Below are 24,531 nucleotides of genomic sequence, written 5' to 3' on the forward strand. Positions count from 1 at the left end.
GTAAGAGGGAGAGGTGAGCACAGATTTGAATGGTGGAGGATAACGCCCACATGCATGTTTTTGAGAGAGCACGTGGACTTTATAAGAAAATATAAGGAAATCACACAGTTATGTGGACTTTTTATTGTATATGCACTTTATTCTGAGCTCTTTTATTTTAACTTATAATTCATGTGAGTTTCTAGTTTAGATTGTGAAGAAGCAATTCATGCACTTGAATTTTAGCACTTTCACACATATCAGTTATCTGTTACGTGATGGGGGATTGTTGAATATATGTATTTACAAATATACCTTATCATGATCTATAATAATATTTAGTTTTATATAAAATAGTGGTGTTGTTTAGGGAGGTGCAGCAATGCACCTATTGGAGTGCATATCTTTTTAGTGGGAACACTTTTTGTGCTAGCAGCCCCCCCCCTTTTTAAAGGGAATTAGCAGAGAATTGGATTACAGGTCTGGTGGCGCAGGATTGGCACATTCTTTTCTTTGGTACAGTGACCGGTGGAAGAGCAAGTATTTTACATATCCAGAAGTGTAGAATACTTGCAGTGACTGGGGAGCAGAGAAGTAGTGACTTTTTAATACATAGGCTTACAGAAAGGTAAATATATCTATGCTTCTTTTAGGGGTGTTCTGTTGAATAATAATCAACCTGTGGAGACCCTGTATGAAAATTCAAGGTCCACTTATCTCAGGGAGGTCCCCCACCAATAAAGAGCACCTGTTAAAGGCTTAAAAAGATCATTAGAAGAAAAAATAACTTGGGCTTCCAGACAGTTCCTAAAGGCACTGGTGACATCGGGCCTCACTGCTCCATACTGGGAGAGATTTTACTCAGCTCTTCCAGTAGGCAACAGTGAGATGCAGGGATTTCATTGGCGCCTTTGGAAAGCAGCAAAATAGTCCAGGTCTGACTTGAATGTTTTTCTTCTGTCTTTTTCTTCTAATGTTTTATTTTAGTTTTAATGAATTGTTTTTTGTTTGGGTGGTGAAGGCTCTCATATTGCCTTATATTGCATTTTCAGTTCATTTAAATAAATAGGCAGCCACTTCCAATGATTAAAAGGGGTTCCAAACACAAAATGGCTGCCTTCACTAAATGTAAATTATGAAAAATGTATGAAAATTACGGTATTTTTTTTTTTCAGCCCAGATAATGGTAAACAGTAGTAACAAATTCAGCTATACAAACTTCTTTATGAATATTTTCTATACATACAAAAATATTCAGCATGTCTTATTTATAGTTTTCCACAACACTTTTTGTAATTGATGTTTGCTAAAATCACCTGTGTGGTCACGCTGAAATCATTTTAATTCATTACTTACGGATGAGGTTTGCAGCTTGTTTTTGCGATGCATATGAAACTTTGTTATTGTGGCATTTTGTGGCTTTTATTTTGTGAATTGTGCATTGTATGTGTTTGTTTAGTAACTGCCATTTTTTATTCTAGAAAGTAGATAATATTCCATTCTTCATGCTTCTTTTTGAACTGTTGCATTCTAATTTAATTTTTTTTTTATCTTTTCACACACTTGATCTTTCTTTTGTGTTTCTTTCTGAGTGTCTTTGTGCTTTTGCTACATCCGCATTGTCATGTTATAGTATCTTTTTCTTTCTGTCTGTTTCTTCCACAGGAGTTTAACAAGTAATCTGCCCAATGTGAATCTTCCAAATGTGAATCTCCCTAAAGTACCTGTAGCCCTACCAGTTAACCTCCCACAAATGCCTAGCTTTTCTGCACCGTCATGGATGGCTGCAATTTATGATTCTGAGTGTGTATTCACTTCACATTAGACCTCATTTATATGTGCAGCAGTCTTAGCATGAATGTGTATTAATTATTTCTAACAAGCCGTCAAATGTAGCAATTTTTTTAAGCTCTTCACAACTTAACACAGGTTTTAAATCATAAAGATTCATAACGATGCAATTCGAAATGTTAATAGCAGCAAATAAGAAAATTAAAACAAACTAAAATGATATAGTTTAATACAATTAAACACATGAAATCATTATTTGAACATACAGTTTAACAAAATGAAAAATACAGAAGATCATTTCCAAATGCATTTTTTCTAAAAATTACATTTCATAGAAAAAATGATAGATATCCACCCTGTGGATGGGTATACCCATTCATGTCCCAGCACAAAATGACAAACTATATAAAAAAATAAAAAAGTAATATTGTTTAAGGATGTACAAATCTAAAACAAAGGTGTCGAATTACCCATCAAAATCTTAACATATGTCTGTGTATGTAGATTGAAAAGATTTAGAAGACTTTATCGTAAACTTTCACCATCTGTTAAGTGTTTTTCATAATCAAAAATGAAATATGTTCTTTTAAATTATTTACAGACTTTTGTAACATGTAAGGCCTTAAAGTGACTTTGCCATTAGAAAAGTGTGCGAGCTGGTTTTGTTGACCTCCTTTGGGAATGTCAGTTTTTAGGCCATCATGGCATTGTTTTGCCTTCACTGCTGGAATTAGTATAGAGAAAAAAAATTCTATCACTCATTTACAGCATACTGGTTCTGTGACTGAAAAATATTGAAGCCAGACAAAGCAAAGCAACTACCATTTTCAAACCAGTGCCAGCAATGGAAACACCATAGTTTTCCCTTTAAAGAGTCACTTTAATGGGAACCTGTCATGACAAATAAGTGGAGGCTGCCATTACTCATCTTGACTTTTTAAAATGCTACTTTCTTTCATTGGTATCTTTTTACTTTACTATTTAAAGTCACTGACCAAAAACAAGCATGCAGATAAGCACTTCCAACATTCCTGATTTTTGCTATGTGCGTGATTTATATGGGTCAGTAATCAGATGGTGTTAAAGAAAGATGGTCAGCACAACATCCAAGCACCTAGTATTTATAGAAGGAGGCCAGGAATGTGAGTACTTGTACTTCTCTTATGTAAATAATTGTATAAAAGTACTATCAGTAAAAGTAGAGTGGTCAGGCCAAGATTTCAAGTTTCTAGAGCCCTATGTGGGGCTCCCATGAGAGTTTGCCTTGTGTGCAATGACCTACTTTGAGCAGCTTAAATCGGAGCTCCAGTCAAAACATAAAAAATAAAAGTCAGCAGCTACAAAAACTGTAGCTGCTGATTTTTAAAAAAACAGACACTCACATGTCCCTCGATCCAGCAGTGTGCTTACAGCAGCTGGTTTCACTGGCCGTCCTCTCTCCCCAGCGCCGGCATCTTAAGTGTGGACATCCGGTTGTGACAGCTTGCGGCTTCACAGCCATGTGCCCACTGCGCATGCATGAGTAGCACTTCACCTTGTGAATGGTCCTGTAGTCTTCTGTGACCTGTTACATATCCCAGAAGGGTATGGGGAGGGAGGGGGTGAGGACAACTTCCACTTTTAATAACCTAGGCGGTTGCAGTGAAAGTGGGAGCAGGCCCTAAACGTGCAAATCCTAAAAAAACTTCCCCTTTTGGGTGAAGTTATGCTTTAAGGCTCAAAGCAGTTTAAAAATTAAGCTCCATTCACGTGGTCCTGGTGCACAGTGGTGTATTACCACATGCATGTTAACATGTGGCATTTTGCATGTTAACATGCATTGTGTGAAGGCATCCCATTCATTTTGAGTGCGCTGCCGACACACAACAACATGCAAAAAATTTTGCTTTTTTTTTCAACTCACTGCAACACAAAGCACAGATGGTTGCCATCCATCTGTGCATTGTTGTGCACTTTAATGCACACGTGGTGGGTTGTATTTGCAAGGTTTGCAGCCCTTCAAAATTAATGTCATTCAACACATAATATGCCTTATTCATTTGATTCTTCTACATACCAAAACGTATTCCAGGAAAGGGAAGCAGGGCAGCCTGAGCAAATCAGGACTTTGTATTGATGTAAGTATAACCCCGGGAACTTGATTACATGAAGGTAGATTCAGTATACCACTGTTTTTAGTAATTAGCTGTGGAAGTAAGATGACCAAGCTGTATTCCTTTTCTGTGCTAGAGAAAGCTGGTCATGCACATCACTATGCTTTTTGTAGACCAGATTAAAATCATGAGATATTTGAGATCTTGATTAAAAAATATTTTAGAGACACAAGAACTTTTAGCTGCATTCCAATTATAAAGTACAGTATTATACAGTGTGATTCCCTGAATATTTATTTATTTCAGGTACTTATATAGCGCCATCAATTTTACGCAGCGCTTTACATATATAGTGTACATTCACATCAGTCCCTAACCCTCAAGGGGCGTACAATCTAAGGTCCCTAACTTACATCCATACATACACATACTAGGGTCAATTTAGACAGGAGCCAATTCACCTACCAGCATGTCTTTGGAGTGTGGGAGGAATCCGAAGTACCCGGAGGAAACCCACGCAGGCACAGGGAGAACATGCAAACTCCAGGCAGGTGGTGCCGTGGCTGGGATTCGAACCAACAACCCTAGTACTCCAGGCGAAAGTGCTAACCATTTAGATAAGCTCAAATCAACCATTGCAGAATGAAAAACAAAGAAAATGTAAGATACCTCTTTCAGGTTGCCAGTCATAAATCCCATCTCTTAATTCCCTGTACACCAGTACTCAGCCAAAGACAGGAATGGGCAGACATATGTACCAGTTAGGCCTCTGTTGCATTGCAGAGTGCTGTCAGATGAGCATACTTAAAGAAGGGCAGAGCAGAGTGATTACCCTCTCAATGTTCTGCTGCTCTTTCATGTTCTAACTATCAGGCAAGAGGCAGTTAGGACACCAAGCTTTATTGTTTATCAGTGCTAGAAAAAGGTGTTGGTGAGGTCAAGTACCCGAATATGCAGCGTGATCAAAGTTTTCTTTCAGGACTCTGTAGACACTTGGATGTTTAAAGCAAATACCCTTTTTTGTTACAGCATAAAAATATTCTCTTAAAAATGACCCATCTTAATCTGATTGGCTGTTTTAAAAGAATTTGCATTTGCTGAGTGAATACTAACTTTCAGAAAAATCCCTTGTAATGATTTAAAGAACATAAACTGCCCCCTTCCAAATAAAAATAGAAAAAAATAAACAATAGCAACAAATGTCAACATTAGTGCATTCATTTACATAGTTACGACTTTTTAAATTAACCTTGATGTTAATGATAAAATTATATAACTACATTTTAAACTATAATAAACAATTAATGATGATGATAACATTTTTATTTCTAATATTTATAAAATAATTAGCAACACATGATCATCTATTAAACAGATTGGCACATGGCATCGGCAACGCATCTCATCTTGTGGCAATATCTCTATAAATTTAATTTATTCTATTGTGATTTATAACCAGACAAAGAAATAAATGTCATGTTCATGCTATGATTACTATATTGGAGAAAGGTAGATTAGGCATTGGTAACTGAGGCTTTTTCCCCCCTCTGTGCATGATGTGTGACACTGTTTCTTGGAAAAGATATAAACCAGTAAACTGAGCATATGATGGCTTTAATCAATCAATGAAATCCAAATTAGGCATGGGAATCATTTCAATTGTGACATTACAAAACATAAAGAAGAGGAAAAAAAACGACAAGAAATTTGAAATAATTCTGAAGGCAGATGGGTGTCAAAATGTTGTAGCAATAGACACCAATTATTACATTTGTGTGTATTCTGTGATTTAAAACATAAACCTTTATCGTTCCAAAATTCAATTTAGATTTCAAAAATATACATTTTTCCAAGCCTTCATTTGGAAGAGAACTGTTTGCAGGAATGTGCTTGTAGAACTGAGACACCTACATAGCAAAATATTTACCATCATAGAGCCAAATTACCTGGTTGAATATCTTTTGACGCGCCTGTTTTCCTGAATTACCTTCACTATCAAGACACAGTTTTTTACCATTTATCAGATACCTCTCTGAGTAGTAATATGACTTATTCCTAAATCATAACTTTTGTTGAAGCAGGACCTCAAGATCCTTGGCATGTTGGGAGTATGATTTTGTTTTTTTTTCACCCTGCAATAGCTACATGTGCATTTAGCTATGTATTGCTCTGCAGCATTAACTCAATGCAGCTGGCATCTGTCATAATAGAAACGCCTACTTTAATCTGTTTCTATAGAGGATGTCAGTACAAGTGGTACTGCATGGTGTGTATAACATCTGATAAATTGCTGTGTTAGCGTTAGTGGTATGCGAGGAGGGAATTCTCTTTGATAGTATAATTGTCGAGAAAGAAAATGTTGGAAATAGGCTAATGAACATGAGTTTCTGAATATGCTAAAAAAAATTTTAATAAAATCAGTGTATTTATTAATAGTATGCTTAGGAGGTAACTACAAAACACTATGATAATAACAATAATAATAATTGGTTAATGCAATTCCAAAGCACTGAGTCAAAATGTCTTTTTACATGTTTTTTTTTTTCATCTTAGAAGTTAAGGTGTTTTTTTTTTGCAATTGGAATGATGACCTCGCTCACCACTAGTTAGCACAACCTTTTACCTAGTTTGAATCCTTTTTAATAGTATATTTACAGACGTGCATGGAACCCTGATTGTTAACAACTACTTACTTTGATGTGGTGGTTAACAATCAAGGATTGTCTTCCCCAGTTTGTATCCTTAATTTCAATAACTACATACAGTGATGTGATTATTAATTAAGGACGAGAATTGCTTACAAACTATCCAGTTTTGTCTAATTTTGTTGTGTTTTGCTCCAAATAAAATTTAGAATAGGAACAAAAAAAAAATGCAGTCCCGATGTTGGAGATGACAGTTAATCTAAGTATCATAGCGAAAGATAATGGGCCAAATTTCACAGAAAATGCTCTCCACATCGGGCTGTGTGTTAATCATCCAATCTAAGAATGTTTTCTCCTGTTACCCTGCCAGTAATGGATCAGCTACATCAGAAGACTTATTTTGGAAACTTGATGCCCTACAAACCTTTATTCGTGACCTCCACTGGCCTGAAGAAGAGTTTGGAAAGCACTTAGAGCAGCGCCTTAAACTGATGGCAAGCGACATGATTGAGTCATGTGTCAAAAGGTATGGCTTTTTCTGGGTGTTTTTATGAAATGTGGGCTAATCAGAAAAGTTTCAGAAAAATTGAAAATGTAAATTGGACTCTGGCTGCTATGAGCAATAAAATTAAATGATTTTTGGAATACTTTTCATAACTAAAATCCTTAGAGCCTTTGAGTTTCTGTATACTTATGATTGCATTTAATTTTGTATATTTTGATATTTACATGGTACCAACATTTTTCCAAATTCCTTGGCAAAAACAGTGATCTATAACCTTTCCAGTGGGTATATAGTTGAATATTCAGAAAAAAATGATAAGGTCTCCAAAACATCCTCTGTGTACTTGATCTGGTAGCCCTGTGCAGTGCAGTATGATTTTTGTTCACAAAGGAACTGGAAATCATCCAAAAAATTTTAACTTCCTCAAAAATGTTGTTAAGCAGACTTCCCCAGATGCAGTTGCACTATTCTTAGCCCATTCTATGACAGGGCAACCATCTGTTGTCCCTACATCCATTTGGGTTAGTACAGTATGTGTATTCCTATGGCACTACCTAACTCTATTAAAAAAAAGAAAATAAGAAACTCTTATTCTTGATAATTGAAAAGTGCAGTTTAAACATCAAAGTTAAAAAAATTACTACTTATTACATTTACTACTGATACAGGCTATTCATTATTAAAACTAAACTCCAGATTTACCTTCAGTCTTGCACAGTTGTACAGGTCCCTCTCCTGTACCGAAATTGCTTACTCTGATTTGACTGTATGCTTTGAGCTTTTCATGGTGTGGAAGCTGCAGCAAGTCAGATGAAATCTACCTCATTTCCTGGCTGGAGGATATCCAGCATGTTATTAACTTAGCCCTTTCTTCTCTAGCTTCATCTCTTAGAATCATATTGCAATTTTTTTAGTCATGGAGTCATATGTGAGCATTACCTAAATGCAGCCTATCTAGGAATGCCTACTCTTCTGGACTAACATTCACGTTTCAAGGCATTTTAATATTTGCATAACTCCTCCCAAGAGCCAGTCCACTGCTTGCACCAGGTCTTAGGGCTCTGGAGAGGAGTACTAATGAAGGGTGCTATGATGTTTTCAGGAAGCTATATACAGCACCCTGCTGGCCCCTCCCACCATCAATGATTTGCCGGCACTACACAGAGATTCACAGATGCCCAGTCATGACATCACTGGGTCTAAAATAAGATATGTAGTGAAAACAGAAAGGATTTATTTAAAAGGGGAGATGAAGGGAAGCTAGGAAACAAGGGAGGTAAAATATAAGCAGATTAAAGTGGAACTCTAGGTAGAATATTAAGTCCTGCTAGATCATTTCATGCTTAACTTCAGAGAAAATTAGACTTACATTATTACATATTGTATACAAACATAGGTCCATCGAATTCAACCAATGTGTGTATATGTGTGATTTTTTATTCTCTAACAATTCCCGTAGCCCTGTATATTCTGCTTCCTGAGGAAGACATCTAAATGTTTTTAAAGTTGCCAGCACTCTTAACTTGTTCTACTAGCGGGGGGGGGGGGGGTCCATGTTTCCATGTTTAACTGCCCTAACAGCAAAAAACTCTTCATAATCTAAGGTTAAACTTCCTTTCCTTTAAGCACAAAACACACAATCACTCCCAGCACTTAGAGTACTGCCCAAAAGTTCTGGAATACAACAGACTATAGGTAGCAACAAGTGGACATCTTTCAAAAATGTTCAGGTGATGCAGCCCTCCTCATATCAGGAAATGCAGACAAGTTCTATAGGCAAACTACTATGGGGGCCAGGTTCGCCCTGAATTACGCCAATTTGTGCATGAGCTGTTGGGAGCAATTTTACATTTGGACCAACAGTCCCTTTAGAGCAAACCTGGAATGCACACTATATAGATGACATCCTAATTATTTGGGATGGCATGGACTATCAGTTGGATTCTTTTCTCACAGGACAACCATTACACTATTCAATTCACCTGTGTGGTGGACAGCCATAGGCTTGCTTTTCTCGTTTTGTAGCTGATGGTGGATGCAGATTCCCATATGATCTCATGGACCTACTTTAAACCATCGTCAGAAAATTCGTCCCTGCATGCCCACAGTCACCACCACCCTAGGTGGATCAGGAATGTGCCCTTTGAGCAGTTCTATTGGCTAAGAAAGACATGCGCTCGTATACAAGATTACTATACTGAAGAAAAAATTCCAGGGAAAGAGGGATGTATACAGTAAGTACAGAATGAAGTATGCAAATCCCATGGGTGAGGATTCTCAAGCCAAAGATGGACCCAGTTCCATGAGTGAAGGCACATATATCGATTATGGGTGACATAGGGATACATTACCGCAAGCTTGGTAGGAGAGAGACGTTTTGGATACATCGCTTGGGCACACTCTCCCAAAGGTTTGACCGAAAGATCCGGTGTCCAGGCTCTTATGTAGCAGGCTTTTGGGGATCCAACTTTTTAGTTATGGCTTCACTGGAAATATGTATTCTCCCTTGATGTTTTTGATACTTACAGTCAAGTTAGGTTTTATATATAGATATATATTTATTTATTTTCTATTTTTTTTATTTATATTTTCCATATATATAAATTCACACATAGGTCTTTATTATTACTCATATTATTACCACTATCATTATTGTCATGTACATTTGATGTTTTTATACATTGCTATAAATGTGGTCATGCTTATTTACAGATAGATAGATAGATAGATAGATAGATAGATAGATAGACAATAGACAGATAGATAGATAGATAGATAGATAGATAGACAATATACAGATAGATAGATAGATAGATAGATAGATAGATAGATAGATAGATAGATAGATAGATAGCAGTATGTGTGCTGGCCAGCTTAGCTCTGAGGAAGGGAGCACACTTCCAAAATGCCTCAGCTAGCCTGCTTTGAGGCATTGCACGACAAGTCACATGATTTCTGCACTGGACTGTGGCTAGTGTATATCATTTTAATTTATCTTCTACTTTTGTGAGCATTCACGTTGTCATTTTTTTAGGTTTTTACAATGCAATCTCCGGTAACGGTGTTTTCTTTTTCTTTCTTCTAACTTCAAATCATGGCTGCATGTCTTATTCAGGGACCTTAAACAGTTTATTACAGTTACTGGAACCATATGTATTTGTACTTTAAAATCATATTCCCTCCTAAGCGCCCCTTTTCCAGGGTGAATAATTGTAATCTATGCAATCAGTTCCTATGCCTGAGGTCCTTTTTCAATGTATGGCCCTTCACTGAGCTTTTTCTTATTTAACAAAGTCTTTCCTGAGGATTGGTGATTAAAACTAACCTGCATATTCAAGATGAGGCCAAACCATTGTTTTGGAATGGGGGGTTTGGCTGCTTCCAGTCTTCAAAGATAGTATTCCTGGAGGCTAAAAATATCGGAATAACTAGGTTTCTTTTGTGTTTGTAAAGTCAGAGGTTGGTCTGTTTAATAAAGCTCACTCAAGGGCGGTTGGGCGAGTTTTGATTCAGGATTATATGATGATTTAACAGCCAAATGTAATGATTAATTTGAAAAAATCTGAAATAAATCTGTTTATTTAAGGTCTTGGAAGAATTTAATATTGTCTATCAATAAAAGACTGTTCACATATTTAATATCATTCATTTTCCACCATCGAAAGATCAAGGGGGTTATAATAGCCTGGGAGGAAGAGGAGGTTATATAGAATACATGATAGCAGAAGGTGGAGTGAAATCAAAGTTGCAAAGTGAGGTCCAGTATGGCACTTCTGGAAGTTGGAATTTTACAAATCATATTGTAGATGGCAATAGTCGAACTGTCTATGATATTCAGACAGGACCATTTAGGCAGTTCATGGATTACGTGGAAGGACACTAAGGGTGCTATATGGGCTGCTACGTACTTGCTCAATTTGAGACAATAAGTCTGTCAGTCAGTTTGTGGTAATATAGAACGTGAGCAGTTCATCTCGGCCTGCACAAATACTGTATGAATTTTAGAAACTTCCTCTGTTAAGTGCACATAATGTGGCTGTGTATGGTAATTGGTAGGACCCTGAAATAATAAGCAGTTTTGGAAGGTATTTGGTGAGATATTGTGATGGCGTGTATTCTACCAAACCATGTTGTGGGCATAACATGCAAGGGGGTTGAGAGTTTCCTGAAGAGGGGAGAGTAGTTTGTTTTGTATAGTAAGTTATATGAATACTTCAATAGGGCAATGTTGTGGACCAAGTGAAATAATAGTTTGGTTGGAGGAGTTGGAAGTTGAGGAATATATTTAGCATTTTTGACTTGGTTTTTTTGACCCCGAGTTCCAAGATGCTCACCAGTATGAAATAAGTTGGGCAGAGTAATGTGGGGAGAAGTATTTTTCAGTATGATATTGTCTGCAGATAACATGATCTTATGCTGTGTATTTGAGATTCAAGGTCTCGGATTGAAAGGTTCATTCGAATCGCATTAGCAAGGAACTCTAGAGCTAAAATTATAAGGGTCAGCCCTGTTGGGTTCCTGGGATAATAGTGGAGGGTTCAGAACAAAGACCTGCATATTTTATTCAAGGCATATGGTTGGACATAGAGAGCTGTGATCCAAGCTAAAAAGTCATCCTCAAAGCCATATTTGTGGAGATATTTTTCTTAGTAACATTGTCACTATCATTATTATTCATGACGATATTACATTTCCAAACGGCTTAAAGTGTCGCAAAAAAAGGCCAGCAGTAAACTGCCAATCTTATGCATTTGTTTTCTTTGCTAAAGTTTCTGATCCTGCTTATTTGACCTCTTAAGATAGATTGCTATTTATTTGTTTAATCCACCCCCTACAGCGCTGAATGCTTTATTTACAGATAATGTTTAGTAATTAGTGTTCCCATATTTTGAATGGCCCAAAGCAGAAATATTTAATCCATCATTTATCACTAAGTGGCTAAGGGAAAGTCACTGCCCCTTTAATAGCTAACAGGCAGTTTCCAGTGCAGAAAAATAGACTTTGAGAGTTTTAAATTATATTTATGATACACAAACAACACAAAAAATGTTGTACTTTCTATCGTCAAGTTAAGTAATCTGCTTGGTGTTGTCACATTTTATGATAATTTATTTGGTCAGAGAATATTAAAATACAAAATTTGCCATATTATCATAGCTCTTTTTAAAAGACAATTATCTAATTTATTGTAAATATGCAAAAGTATGCATACACTACAGGCTTTTTTTCCGCCGTCACAAATTTCCATTTGTTTCTTGAGGCATATTATGAATTTGATTTGTTAAGAATATCTGAAGACTTACATGATTATTATTGGCATCTAAGAACAAGACGGCAATCTAGCCACTTGGAACCTAATTGAATTTAATCATGTTGGGCAGTTATGCAGCAGCAGAAGCTTAAATTGTAATTGTTAAATTTTCATTAGAAATAAAATGTTAAAACCAAAATAGTACAATGAAAAGTGATTCATTTATTTGCATGTGTTTGTTACAGATATAAATTAAAATTAAGCTTTTTTTACACAGAAATTTCAGTTTTAGTTAATAATAAGTAATAATAAAAGTATACATCAGGAGTACTTATTTGTGGTGATACTTATTAAGCAATAAATAACAGTTTTTACAATTCATCTTGAAAAATTATGCTTGCATTTCATCCAGACATTCATTCATTCATTCATGTGAACATACAGACATTAACTGTTAAAAAAAAAAAATATATATATATACATATATATATACACACACACACATACATTTTGTAGTTAGGTCATCCAGTTAAAGTTTTAGACACCCCAAGAAAATACTAAAACAAATATAGCATTACACTTTAGGCAGATATACTATGAAGTCATAATTGTAATGTTACAAAATGCCATTATTAAGACATATAAATGTATACATTTTTTAGTATAAATAAATCCCCTTAAAGAACTGCTCGTCTATCAGCTTATAGAAATCCAAACATCAGATGACAAACCATATGGACCACGCTCTTTACATTTAAGTTTATGTGGGAGCAGGGCACTTTTAGATATTTTTATATATGTTCATTGCAATATTCAATTATTGATGGGGATTTCAAGAGCATGGTCCATATGGTTTGTCATATTAAGACATGATGACAATTTTGACTGACCATAGGGTCATGTAATACAGGAAACATAATTACAGGCTTTATTTTCATCTTCTGAGCACTATAAGTTAAGATAGATTGTAATGCATTTAATAAGTGTCAAGTGAGATCAAATGGGTTGATGTGTAGTGAATGAAATTACTGAAGTGGGAAGGGGAGTGGTGATGTTCATTTTAAAAATCCAATCATGTGCAGTGGAAAGAGGTTCTTCACATAATTGAATGTTCAGAATGAATAAAGGTTCAATTCTCTTCCTTTCACATTTGAGCAACTCAGCCCTCTATTTACCTTGCTTTACTTCAGCTATTCTTACATCATATTTTAGTATCCTGAGCCCATAAAACTGGAGCTGTCTGTATACTTTTTCAGTGAATTTTAATGTCCAACAGGTCCTTGTAGTTTAACTGGCAAGCTAGCCCTGGGGATTATTTATGTATACTTTATACAAAATAAAAATTTCTAATGTATTTCAAAGCAGCTTTTTTCTTCCACAAAAATTTTATTGAAGTTTCAACGAACATCAAGATTATAATTGACATGCCAAGGATTATATTCAGTGGGGGGTTGCAAATAAGGTAGTACATATAAATTATGAGGGGAGAGGAAAAATATTTCCTAATGCAGTCTTGAGACAAATATATACTGTATATTGACAATAAGCAAAGCAATGTTCTCTTGAAACATCCACATAATACATTTTGTACATTTGACTGGGTATGTTGAGATTCTATGGTTAATATGAATTCCCTCACTGTCTGTATAGTACAATGCTGCACTATAAGTGATATGAAAAGGATAGTAGAAAGAGATTATGTAGGGCTGTTGGTGAACCTAGGTTTGGGTTAGTCTTGAAGTGTCAAATGAAGGTGATAAAGAGAAAGAAGAAATTAAGATGGTAGAAAAAGTGGGTGAGTATTTGCCTGAAGCAATAGAAGGTTGAGATTTGGAGAGGTAGAGAGAATAAGTAGTTTAGAATGGGTTAGAAGGTGAGGGTGGGATATGGGAGAGAGGATTAAGAGTGGGTTGAATCGTGGGTACCGGCCAGATGCATATGCATTCCAGTGTCCTCACTTCTATATCAGAGTGAAAAGAAGAGCTATCGATATTCATGTGGCTGTTGTGGTCCAGCCAAGGTGTCCAATTCTTTAGGAATTCGGAGTGAGTATCCTTAAGTATTGCTGTGAGTTTTTCATGCACCATGGCTCCCAATAGTTGCTGTTTAACTTTTATTGATATTTGGCTTTTTTCATGTTTTCGCTAATGTTTGCCTGGCCACAGTGAATACACTGGCCACCTTTGTTCTATGTTGGATACGTGAAGTATTGGTATATGTAGCAAGGCATCCCAAGGGTTTTGTGTTCAGTCGCAGTGCAAAATAGTCGTACCATGTTATACACTCGGATCCAGAAGCGTTTAGCTTTGGGGCAGTGTCACCAAATTTGTGAGAGAGTACCATGTTCACTACAGCCGTGAAAACAGGAGGCTGAAGCACCCAGGACAAACTTATCTATGCGTTCCAGTTTCATTAACCAATGGGATAATATTGTGTAAACATTTTCTTGCGCTAAATTGTTAGTCGAGTATTTCATAGTAGCTTCCCAAGTTTAGTTCCAGTTTGCTTGGTCTAGTGTGTCCCTCAAGACTCCCTTTATATTTGTTAATATACTGGTATCACAGAAAGCCCAGGTAATCACAGAAAGCCACATAAAGGGTAGAGATTAGACGCTTGGAATGTTAATTTGTGGGAATCTATTATTTAGTGTGCGGTATCTGCATGTATAACAAAACTTTTTTGTTGGAGGTCATTTCCAGTGTTCTTTTAGGCTCAGGTCACACTATGGGGGCTGACTGCAGCAATCACATCTCTTCCCTCACCCGCAGCCACATTGCGCTGCTCATACAAGACATATGGGGCTGCCATTTATTCTGAATGGCACCCCCACTCACCTCAGCCAGCAGCATGATTGAGGGTGCGGGAACCACAGGGAAACTGCATTTTCAAAAAATAGGCTGCCGTGTCTGAGCAAATGTGGGCCACATGGCCCACAATAGTGTGAACCTAGCTTTGAAAAGGATTTTATATTATCTAGTACTAAAATATCATATATGACACCCTTTGTTTGCTACCATTGGAAAGCACATGGATTTTCAAATGAAGGAAGAAGTCAAGGGTTATGAAAGATGCCTGTGAGGGCAAAGCGAGAGGAGATTAAGTTGCTAGAAATATTTACAGGATCCCATTGCCTTATGGATTGTAGCATAGTGGAATCTGTCATTTTGGGTCTGTGTTAAGGAAGTATCCAGATAAGGTTACAAATTTTGTATTTTCCACTAAATTAAGTTGGGTCCAGAGAGGGAGTTTGCAGATCAAATGTAATTATGCTAGAGGGGTGATTTGAGCTGCTGTGTAGTATCTAAGCAGCTTTTTAAAATAATAAAGTGACTTGGATTTTTAAAAAGTAAAAAAAAGTCATACCAAAAGAGGAATAATAATACTAATTGCCAGTTAAACCATCAGTGACTCCAGTCGTCACTTTCCCGCAGAGCTATGCCAACCAAATATTCTTTAGCATCTGACACTTCAGGGTGTGTCAGATGCCTGCTTCCCCCACTATGCACTGTGGTTCCACCAAAGTCAGGATCTTTCCCCAGCCTGGACTGGCTGAGTGACGTCAGCTGACAACAGGCTTCAGCATACTGTCAGCTGAAAACATGTCACAGGAGTGTAGAACGAACTGCTGTCCTGTGATCCACAGAAGTACAGCCAAAAGAGCTTTGGCTGTACTATTCCTTTACATGTGCAGTCAAATATAATAAATCAGTTAACATGATCTTGACACTTAAATACATATTATGACATTCCTGAATTTATAGTCCATATCAAAATCAGTTGAAATTTATTGTGTTCAGTAAAAGCACTTCCCACAAAGTTTTCTATTTCCAAACTGATGTATTAAAATGAACATTATGGGTTTTTGGGGGTTTTTAAGTACTGATCGGGTTTGTACAGATGGTGGAAGGACTTTTGAGCCACTACAAACAAACATATTTTTCATAAAATAGTAATACAATCTTCCTTTATACAAAACCCAAGATAAAAACATAATAAATTCAAAACAACATGTGCACCCTGATCCCATGCAGCAAGCTCTGTCCCCTGCTAGGAGTACACTTAGATCAATACACAATGGGTAACCCCAAATACTTCAAAGCCCAGCTCCTTGTTGCTGTATGATTTCCACTTCCTCAGGAGCATTAGAGATTCTGAGCAACTATAACAAAAGTAAACTTAATAATAACATAACACTGTAGGAATGATTATAAGTCTTATACATTAGTTACATAGTGTCCATAGCAACTTCCACATGTCCTAGAAATTCCAACACTACAGAACCAACAACCAGGTGGAAACTATCATGAGGGCAATGTCCACCCAAGGGCAGGCATACCAATGAGGCACGGGTTGATTTACTAAAGGACTGGAGGCTGTACCCTCTACTTTTAAAAATGAGTGTCCGTAAAAAAGATTAACCTTAGCCACTTTAAATACCCAATCACATACAAAGGAAATTAGAAAAAAGACAGCTTAAACCTATTTACAGAGTTTAAGTCCAACTCCAGGAAATATGAAAATTATCCTTTGCAGTGGTGCTGCACCCATACTGCAAGGGTTAACTGCTTATTTATTATAGAGGAGAGGAGAAACACTTTAACGTACCTGAGCCTTCACTCCCATGGCAGGTGGCAATCTGTTGGTGGACTGTCCCGCAATGTCATCACATCCAAGGCAAGGCTATGGACCCTGCATTGGTCTTGATGACGTCAGGACCTTAGACCACCAGAGCATGGGAGTGATGACACAACTGGGACCATTCTAATAGAGCAGAGGATCGGGTAAGTAGATCTTTTTTATGTCCCAAGACCTAAATAAGCATAAACCCTTGCGGTGAGGACACACCCAACTGCAAGCGATCATTTTTAACTTTCATGGAGTTGGACTTTAAGTGAACATTCACATTCCTAAGTGAACAGTCTCTATTTGTTTAGTTAATCAACCTGTATATCTTTCAAATGAATGTTCAGCTACAGAATATTTCTTGCCCTTTCTCCACTATGAAGTCTGGTGCCCCTAGAACCTAGGAAATCCTTGTTTGAGCATTGTTACCAAACATGTTGAAGTGAATAGGCGGCTGTAAAGTGAATCACTCCCACAGAAATCCAACAGTCATCTGAAGAAATGTAAAAAAAGCTGGCACTGCTGTTAACGCATGACATACAATGTTGACAACAAAAAGGTTAAAATTTGCCTTTCTGATGGGTAGTCAAGCTCTTGCAGAACTACATGATTCTGGGTGTGTCAGATCCTCAGTACCCTATTGGGCTCTGTGATTCCTCCCGCCAGCCACTGTGTTACTACTCTGTCCTCCTAACGCCTGCCTGTAGGAACCACAGCACCCTAGAACTGTTAGATACAAGCAGTGCCCATAGCTGCTCAAGTGAATAAAGTTTAAAATCATGACCTTTTGTAAAGGTAAATATTAAAAATCTTCTTTCAATGACTGCTTCTGATTTAACTTCTTTTTTTTTTACTGCAGTGAAAGGGTCACTTTAAAGTCCAACAACCAGTTAGATATCACCTTTCAACAGTTTATGCATTTAGTCTAATAACAGGTAATCTGTGATTGATTACTATAGGTTCTCGTGTGCTTTTTCACCCCAAACAAAATGTTTTAATAAAGTCCGACTCCTGTTAATGAAACCTTGCTTTATTTGCTGGGGTGAAAGCATAATAATTATACCCTCTGCTTCCTCGTGTCTTTAAATTGGTTAGCCTATCGCAAGACCACTTTCCTTAAACTATACTCCAAAGTATGAATCTTCAATTAGTATGGGAATATTTGTAGGTGAAAAACATTCACATGAGGTGGTAGAAGACTTTTTTTGTTTTTGTAAGCTGGAGTAAAGAAACATTTGTGAATGGACCACAGACAGTTGGGAAATTTACACCTCAGTATACAGATGGTGTCTGGGATCTCCCTACTGTAATTAACAGGCTTGGATGAAACAAGCAAAATCAGTATAATTTACTTAAAAAGTAAAAAAAATGTGATACCTTTTACTTCAAGATACACTATAATTATAAAACTATTATTTTTCCCTTCTGCACACTAGCCACACATAGCATAAGTTCCATATGCACTCAGCAGTGCTAAACCTAAATTGTGCATTGATGAAATCCTGTCATTAGTAAAGGAAAATATACCTACATGCAATATAGGGGATCTCCTAAACTGTATATCCAGAATATTATGTTGTTTCTGGTCTTCCAGCTTTAAAGCCTATTTGAAGCCACAGAAACAGTCAATCAAATAGATCTTGATCTATCATCCTCCGTTTTCATAGTCTTGCCTCGTCTTTCCTGTTAAATCTGTTGCATAGTGTGTAGTAAGCTGGACATACACTATACAATACAATTGTGCAATCTCTGTACAATCTCCTTTTGATGTGCCAAAACTATGTAATATGAGAACAAACCTAAAGAATCCATTCAATACAAATCAAATTAGGCATGTACATAATTGATGGCAGATCTAATGGAACTTGTAGAATCAGATTGTAACCTCTTGCTGTCTACGTAGCGCATATGTGCTGTAGCAAAGAGGGTGGATTTTAAGGCCCACACAACGTAAATATGCATCCATGGGTGGCAGAGCATTATGTGCAAAGAGTATGCTCACTGCATGCTCCCATCACGATGACTGAGCTGTCAAAGACTCCTCTCAGTCTCTACTAATGATCGGGAGATGGATGAACTGGCTCCCGATCATGTGACCACTGTGACAGCCAGTCACAATGGTCACCTGTTCAGCCTGGATTATAACACTAAGTGGTAGAAACAAGGGGGGGAAAAGCTGATAAAAATAATGTAGCCACTACATCTAAGGACTAGTAAGCTGCAATATATCAGATTTCTGTTGGAGGAGGTTGCCTCCCAACAGTACCAGATTTTATGGGACTGTCCCACATTTTGACCTTTTTCCTGCTGTCTTATGTAGGGCAATGGCTCTGCCCCCATACAGTGTGCCCATTGCATACTTATATGCCATTTGCCACAAGATTTGCATATGAATAACCCAATGTATGAATAGGCTGATTAGGTGATGTGCATATATATTATCTTTACCGGCTCATTCATATGCAAATTCTCCTGCAGCTCAATCATATGGCAAGCTGGGGATGCTTCTGTTAGCTTCAGCCAAGTGAACCTAAAAGGTGAAGTGATCTGTGCAGGAGGGAGGAGGTCTGTAGTGGAGGAGGGAACTCTGTATTGGAGGGAAGGGGGAGGGAGAGAAGGATTCTGTACTGGAGGGAGGAGGTCTGTACTGGGGAAAGGGGATGTTGTACTGGTGGGGAGGGAGGAGGTCTGTATTGGACGGGGGGGTGTACTGGTGAGGATGGAAGAGGGATGTACTGGAGTGGGTCTGCACTGGTGAGGATAGAAGAGGGATGTACTGGAATGGGTCTGTACTGGTGGGAAGGGAGAGAGGTCTGTAGTAGTGGAGACCGAGTAGGTTTGTACCAGAAGGGGGGTCTGTACTGGTAGGAAGGGAGGAAGTCTGTACTGGAGGGGGGTCTGTACTGGTGGGGAGGGGGTCTGTACTGAAAAAGGGGTCTGTACTGGTGGGGAGGAAGGTAGCCTGTACTGATAGAGAGGGAGGTAGGCTGTACTGGATGGGAGGGGTCTATAGTGGTGAGGATAAAGGAAATCTCTACTGAAGGCGGATCTATACTAGTGGGGCAGGTGGGGTTCTGTACTGTGAAGTTGTCTGTACTGAGAAGGGGCTGTGAGGAGAGTATATGCCATGAGGGTGGTCTTTAACAAGGGGTCTGTACTGAGAAGGGGTTGGGACAAGGAGTCTGTGCTGTGGGGCTTGTCTATACTTGGGGGGGGGGGGTCCATACTGAGAAGGGGCTTGGAGGGTGGTTTGTGCTGAGATGGGTTAGGGCTGTGGGGGAGAATCTGTACTGGGTGCAACATGCACTACATTGTGTCCTTATAAATATTGTTACTATTTGTCAAGTTCAGAAGTTGGGAATTATGGGTTTAGTTACCCTTAAGTGTTGTCATGTTAGTTCTGCACTTACTGTAGCCACTGCTGCAACTCACAAAAAGAAAAATTGTCTTAATTGCAGTTCCGATCTAAAGATCTATGAGGATAATACAGTGTATTACCATACAAGGGATGTCGAGTTTCAATGATCCCTTTTGTGATGTGGTTGTCAGTGCTGTGAAGATATTGTTCTCTTGCATACAAGGACACCGAAATCTGTCAGATCTGGGTCTTCTACTTTCCCTTTTTTATATTCATAGAGGGAACCCCCTCCCCACAGCGGCTTTAGTCTCAGGGACACCTATCCTCTCCGCATGCTGAAGCTTAAAGCCCAGTTTGCACTTGATCGATTCCATTTGCACCCTGACTTTCCTTTGAAGTCGTAGGGAGCAGATGGAGCCTTCATTGAGGCAATTAGAGCACCACAGGAAGCGAAAACCACCAGCTGCTCTCAAGGCTTGTGTGTGCCCAGAATTAGTAAAGCACTTTCTAGGTAGCACCTCTGTCAGCAGACTGGAGGCACACACTGAGACACCGACACTCCCAGCATCCTGTGGATGTTGCTTACCCAAGTATTTCCCAGTAAGGTGTTAGGATATTGACTCACGTTAATCCAGATAGTCTATTTGTTTAAAACAGAATAGAACTTTCAAGGTAAGTATACATTAAACATGATACTAAAAGTGCTGAACATTGAAAAGATGTCTATAAATTGTATATGATTTTTTCCCGTATGTGAAAATAGATTAATCCTTTTAAGTTTTACAATTGACACTTTTATCTTGTTTGAATTATTACAGTATTTAGGACATTTTAAAGAGTACAAAGTGATTCAAGAGATCCTGTAGTTTTTTATATTTTCCCATTTAGTATATAGTATCTTATTCCTTTTCTAGTGTATAGTGTAGTATAGTAGTAGTATATAGCTATCGGAAATAATGCTCCTGGATGAAGAGACATGTAATTCCCGCATACTTTTTAATTTTTCTGTGTATTTTGTACATAGCTTGCAAAATCAAGAGTTGGTTTCCTCTTTGACACCGTTGTTACAGCAAAGTGCTTCCTCTCCACTGTTGTATATTTAATTTGCTCTCTGTTTGGCTGCTTTCCATTCTGCCATCCCTAGGGGTAGCATATTTCTGCTGAGAAAAAAAAATCTTGCTGTATGTGTGATTTTTTTTTTTTTTGCTTTCCATATCAGTATAGGACACATTTTAAATGTGTATGATTGGCAGAGTGATCATTTGCAGCTTTTCACTGCTGGACTCTAAGGGGTTGATTTACAGGCATATATACTGTGCACTTTGCAAGTGAAGTTGCTTCAGAGTGTAGTAAATAAGAAGAAGCTTCATTTTGTAAAGAGTACCCAATCACATGCAAGGAAAATAATAAAACAGCATTTTTGCTTGCACATGATTGGATGATGGAAGTTAACAGAACTTCCCCTAATCTACCAAGCTCTGGAGAAATTGCCCATAAAAAGTGCACAGTGTATTTGCCTTTAGTAAATCAACCCCTTAGATTCCATTCACTAGTGCAATTTGTGATGAGACTTGAGTCACACAGAATAGCATGACAATGAAAATCACATTATTTTCAATGGTATCAATGCGACTCAGCACAGAGTGATTTTGGAAGAGTTTCTGAACTACTTTGGTGCAATTCCAGTGAGATTTCATACCATAGAATGTACAAACCTTATCTAAGTTGCATCCAAGTAGCACTACATATACTCACTGAAAGTCAGATCAAAATTGTATTACAGCAATGTGAACCTAGCCTTAGGCATCACTTTACATATTGTACATTTATATACTATAAGTCCCTGCCCTCAAGGAGCTACCTACCTCTCATGCATACAGATACAGTTGTGTTCAAAATAATAGCAGTCAGACATCACTAACCGGATCAATTACTGATTTTGGTAGAAATGATATTTCTACATGGCAAATCATTTACTAGCAGGTGAAGTAGAGTAATAGAAATCCAACAGACCCAACAGTCATGACATGCATGCTGCTGATTCTGTGTAATTAAATCACTAATTGAAAGGGGCATGTTCAAAATAATAGCAGTGTGGAGTTCTATTAGTGAGGTCATTCATTCTTTGAAAAACAGGTGGCAATTATTGCCCTTATTTAAGGAAGGAAGGCAGCAAATGTTGTACATGCTGGTTACAGTGCATTTCTCTCTGAAATTCTGAGGAAAATGGGTAGTTCCAGACATTGTTCAGAAGAACAGCATACCTTGATTAAAAAGTTGATTGGAGAGGGGAAAACATATAAAGAAGTGTAGAAAATGATACGCTGCTCAGCTAAAATGATCGCAAATGCTTTAAAATGGCAAACAAAACCTGAAAGATGTGGAAGAAAGCGAAAAACTACCATTCGAATGGATAGAAGCATAGCCAAAATGGAAAGGACTCAGCCAACAATCAGCTCCAGGAAGATCAAAGAAGGTGTAAAGTTACCTGTGAGTACTGTTACAATTAGAAGACGCCTATGTGAAGCCAAGCTATCTGCAAGAAGCCCCCGCAAATTCCCACTGTTGAAAAAAAGACATGTGCTGAAGAGGTTACAATTTGCCAAAGAGCACATTGACTGGCCTAAAGAGAAATGGCACAACATTTTGTGGACTGATGAAATTAAGATTGTTCTTTTTGGGTCTAGTGGCCGGAGACAGTTTGTCAGACGACCCCCAAACACTGAATTCAAGCCACAGTACACCGTGAAGACAGTGAAGCATGGTGGTGCAAGCATCATGATATGGGGATGTTTCTCATACGACGGTGTTGGGCCTATTTATCGCATACCAGGGATCATGGATCAGTTTGAATACATCAGAATACTTGAAGAGGTCATGCTGCCTTATGCTGAAGAGGAAATGCCCTTGAAATGGGTGTTCCAACAACACAACGACCCCAAACACACCAGTAAACGTGCAACATCTTGGTTCCAGACCAACAAGATTGACGTTATGGAGTGGCCAGCTCAATCCCCGGATCTTAATCCAATAGAAAACTTGTGGGGTGACATCAAAAATGCAGTTTCTGAGGCAAAACCAAGAAATAGAGAAGAACTGTGGAAAGTAGTCCAATCATCCTGGGCTGGAATACCTGTTCACAGGGGCCAGAAGTTGGTTGACTCCATGCAACACAGATGTACAGCAGTTCTCAGAAACAGTGCGACTACAACTAAATATTCATTAAGTGATTCAAAGGAAAGCAAAATCTTCAAACATTTTTCAGTTTATATAGTGAATGTTTGAGTTTGTAAAGAAGAATACAAACACTGCTATTTTTTTGAACAGTCGAATATTCACTTTTCTTAAATTTTTTTAGAGAAACAATACAAATTTGATATATTTTTCTTCATGTTTTGATTTGGAATAGAATGTGTAGTGTTCCCAATGCATTTGTGTGTATGGAAATAAAAGGTATTAGAAGGATTTTGAGCTTTATTCACTTTTTTCAACACACTGCTATTATTTTGAACACAATTGTACATATTGGAGGCAATTTAGACAGGAGCCAGTTAACCTAACAGCATGTCTTTGGAGTATGGGAGGTAACCAATATACCCATAGGAAACCTATGCACACACAAGGAGAACATGGAAAATCTATGGAAAGCACTAAGCCACTGTGCTGCTCTATAAACTAAGTCATTGGAGCAGTTTTACTGATTTCTTTCCACTGGGGCAGACATAAAGTAATAAAGTTGGTAATATGATGAGTAACATGCCCTGCCACACTGACTGTACCGGATTTTGCATACATCAACTCATTGTGATATCCCAAAGTGCCAGTTCAACAGTTTGAGTGCATGCGTGTGCTTCTTGGGACAGTGTTGTCTGCTGGGAGGCCGTCGGCTCTAGGCATGGGTAGCATACACAGCAGAAGAAGAAGATCTCTTAAGCCACTGGAGAGCAAATCTAAGTGAACATATGCCGCAGCCATGTCGGGTCCCAGATTAAAAAGTGACTTCTGAAATTCAGCTTTATTCTTAAGGCTGAGACTCCAATACAAAACAATGTTAAGACTTCCATAATCAATTGTTCCTGTTCATTTCTTTCCTCTAGTGGAGTGGCCCAGCCACGTGGTGTCCACTTGCAGTAGAAGTGTTATACAGAACACATTGGTACTGAGTTTTTGTGCTGGCACACAAATCCACTTGAGGCAGAAAGCAGATATTTTAAGCTGTTTTTATAATACTCTCCATGTATACGTTGTCCATTACCCTTCTTATAATAAGTGAGCAATAATGTGTC

At 37.9% G+C, this 24,531-nt stretch overlaps 1 protein-coding gene across 15 annotated transcripts in view; it reads left to right on the forward strand.

The window, feature by feature from the left end:
• Window positions 1–24,531, forward strand: part of CADPS (calcium dependent secretion activator) — a 610,020-nt gene that overhangs the window by 471,375 nt on the left and 114,114 nt on the right. For 9 of the 15 annotated variants that reach the window (XM_089682027.1, XM_089682014.1, XM_089682015.1 and 6 more), the window contains 2 exons: window positions 1,645–1,782; window positions 6,879–7,034. In XM_089682027.1, the coding sequence (XP_089538153.1) occupies window positions 1,645–1,782; window positions 6,879–7,034 (294 nt within the window). The remainder of the gene's footprint in view (window positions 1–1,644; window positions 1,783–6,878; window positions 7,035–24,531) is intronic. The other 6 variants (XM_089682020.1, XM_089682023.1, XM_089682021.1 and 3 more) reach the window with 1 other exon arrangement.

This window comes from Staurois parvus, unplaced genomic scaffold (genome assembly GCF_062004578.1).
Source record: "Staurois parvus isolate SC_StPar_1 unplaced genomic scaffold, SC_StPar_1.0 ptg000283l, whole genome shotgun sequence".
NCBI lineage: Eukaryota > Metazoa > Chordata > Amphibia > Anura > Ranidae > Staurois > Staurois parvus.